At 36.1% G+C, this 3,417-nt stretch overlaps 1 protein-coding gene across 1 annotated transcript in view; it reads left to right on the top strand.

Annotated features, from left to right (window-relative positions):
• The first annotated feature begins 431 nt into the window (after window positions 1–431).
• The window catches only part of LOC110447056, a 7,182-nt gene continuing 4,196 nt past the window's right edge, over window positions 432–3,417 (top strand). The window contains exon 1 of the mRNA XM_021492472.1: window positions 432–955. Within this exon, the coding sequence (XP_021348147.1) occupies window positions 506–955 (450 nt within the window). The 5' untranslated portion in view covers window positions 432–505. The remainder of the gene's footprint in view (window positions 956–3,417) is intronic.

The raw sequence follows: 3,417 nt of genomic DNA on the forward strand, positions 1-3,417 counted from the left end.
GATCTTTATCTTGTCCACCACGGCCATCATTCAGTTGGTGATGTGACATTATGATGCTAACAGCTACATAATACAAGCCCAGAAATGACACTGTTGGTTGAACTCGCATGACCTATACTGATACAGCGGCGTAACAATTTCTAAGAGAAAAGAGTCCATCAATAAAAGTGGATTTCCATAGGGATTGTGTATAATAAATTAAAATATAAGGATGAACTTGAAGATATTTTTATGTTATGGAGCTATAACACAAAAGACCGGAGTGTACTCTCATCATAAACCGCTTTGACGTTCTTACACTGGAGTCCCTGGTTTTTTTTGTGTTATATCTCAAAAACATATATTCAAGTTAATTCTTAAATAAAGATAAAATAAGTAACACTGTATTGCCTAATTTCTAAAATGCCGTAAAACTGTCTTGCCTCCAAATTTATACGAAACTAACTTGAAATTAGGCTTATATTGGGTGCCGGTCGTGATTGACGCGAAGAAGGAGGGTAATGTCATGCTTGTTATTCGTTCTATTTGTCGACATCATGTTGCTGTGAGTTTTAGATGTGGTCTTGAATGCCTTTCAATCATTCGATTTCAAAGTAATCATGGCTTAATTAACAATGTCCCCCCATCTTCACTGGGGAATGACAACATAGTTGAAAGATATGGACGTCAACATATTAGGTCCCTGTTTCCTACCATTATCTGTGCTCTTTCACAAGTCGGCCTGAATAACGCAAATGGTCTCGTAAGACCCAGTAATGCTAACATAACATTTATACAAAAAAGACACAAGTCAGGGCCATCGATAAAGAGAAAGAGAGAAGTCAAGGACAATGAGGAAATTATTGACGGAGAAATTAGTGATTCTGATGACTCTCCTGATGATGATGATGATGATGATGACGACGACGATGATAACGATGATGATGTAAAACCAAAAGGGATCGACAGAGAAAAGGTAACAATAATTCGACCCTTAGCGAAGTCATTGTATAATCACCTCAATTACACAATGTCATGTAGCTTTATTTTATCGTGTCATCGGTTTCCACGCCCGTTAGCAGCTAGGATATATAGCTTCTAATTAGACATCCTAATTTTACTTGTTCATCCACAGGACAAGTTAAATAGATTATCATCTATCTTAGTCATATATTTCCGTGCGTTATATATTTGTGCACTGCCATTTTATCAAGCTGTATCTCGTTAATTTAATAATTATAATGTAACCTGCTTGACATGTGCACTACACAAGGATATTGAAGACATTTTTGGCCATCGTCTGTTAACTGACTAAATCTTATTAAAACCAGATCTATAATTCCACTCCGATACTCTATGTTCCAGTCAAATTGGTTGGAGTGGAATTAAAGATCTCAGGTTTTTATCAGATTGTAAACTGACTAAAAATTTACCAGAAGTTCATTGGAAAAATGTAACAATTTATAACTGTCAAACTGATTAAAAAACATGGATAAATGTGCATTTTGTTCAATACACTTTTTGTCTCGCTGAAAATAAACCCACACATGAGAAACAGTGATATATGTCAAACGTATTGAGTGTCGTATGCAAATGAGGTCACATAACCTTGCCAATTATTTTCCATTTCCGAAAAGAGAAGGAGACGTTCACATATCAGTAAACACTAGCTGTCCGAAAAGAAAGATAAATCTCGTTTGACTGTGAACTTCCAATTTTCATCAATTTTAAATGGGAAAGAATGAAAAATAGCTTACAATCAAACATTACTGTTATCAGACTATTCAAAAAGTATAATACCATGTTCTATTACATGTATATCAAAATAAATGTATTTATTAAATGATATGAATTCGTTAAAGTTGACATTGAAAATCAAATATAAAAAATACGCAATTTTGAAAAATTTGGTTCAATAATCTATATAACTTGACAATCAAAGATCATACTTGAAATACCCAGCGGAATATTTGTTTGTGCGGGCCACTATAGAGAACTTGTTTTTAGTGTATTTGAGTTGTCTCTTTTTGAACACTGAATCAAATTTGAGGCATAGCTTCGTATACTTGCAGATGAAGTTTGTTGAAAAAACTTTGCTATTGTTTTTGTTTCCATAAGTAGATTTTACACATACACTGTATGTATATGTAACAGTTATCCGTAATTTCAACAATTTTCTACCGATATGACTATGTACTCGCGGCTGCTTCTTAAGTGCACGGAAACCGATAACATGAGGATACTTATAAAATATACTAGTCATCTGACAATATATTTTGTTACACCTCAAGTGAATTTCTAACTATTTGATTGGTTGGGAGAAAATTAAACAAAAATCTCTGTCACCCTCCAAAAATACATTGGTTTTAAGGGGTGCGGGTGATATTGCCATGAGACAGTGAAAAATATCAAATGCGCAAAAAATGTGTGTGCACCGCTTCATTTCCCCACCGTGATGGTCACAAGAACGTTTGACGGCAACAGCCAATTTCATCAAGCGCCGGTGTGATAGCGATTATAAACAGCAGACTATCAACAAACAAGATGTCATTATCGAGGTTTGCTGCCGTTTCCAAGCTACAAAGACTTTTGGTGTAACAAAATAGATATGACATTCATTAGCAGGTGACAGTGAATATTGTAAACCCTCAAAAACCCATTGTCACCCTCGGTATGGTTTTTCGGGTTGACAATATTCACTGTCACCTGTCATATTTATATAATATCAGTTTTTTAAGCTGTTCAGAGTTATAAACCCAAGAATGTGTTAGTCTTTTTAATACCCAGCAATGGTATATGGTTATGGGGTAGAGTAGTCTTTTTGATGCCCAGCAATGGTATATGGTTATGGGGTAGGGTATCAACCATTTCAAAGTTATAACCCAAGAATGAAGTCCATATATATATGTAGGGCCAGACCCAAGGGTTAATTCTAATATCATGATTGTGTTCGTCTCTTGATGCCTGGCAATGGTATATGATTATGGGATGGGATGTCAACAATTTCAAAGTTCATTTTATGGCCCAGGATGGGGTGGGGCCAGACACCAGTGTCAAGTCTAATACAATGATTGTGTTTATCTGTGTAGCATATATGGCTATGGGGTGGGGATTTCAACCATTTCAAATTCATGGCCAGGTAATTAAGTCCTTAGCGGTGGGTCCAGACCCCAGAATCAATTTTAATAATATCATGATTGTGTTTGTCTCTTGATGTTATTCATTTGTATACATGGTTATGGAATGGTGACCTAAAGCATTTCAAAGTTTTGGCCAGGAATTAAGTCCTTAGGGGTGGGGCCAGACCATGGGGCCAGGGATGTTAGCCCCTCCGTTTGTACAATTTTTAATTCCCATCATTTGAGATTATGCTTCCAACCAAATAAGGTTGATGTCTGTCACTTAGTTCCAGGGAAGAAGTGGCTTTTTGCCCCCCCC

This window comes from Mizuhopecten yessoensis, unplaced genomic scaffold, assembly GCF_002113885.1.
Source record: "Mizuhopecten yessoensis strain PY_sf001 unplaced genomic scaffold, ASM211388v2 scaffold3139, whole genome shotgun sequence".
NCBI classification, from domain to species: Eukaryota; Metazoa; Mollusca; class Bivalvia; order Pectinida; family Pectinidae; genus Mizuhopecten; species Mizuhopecten yessoensis.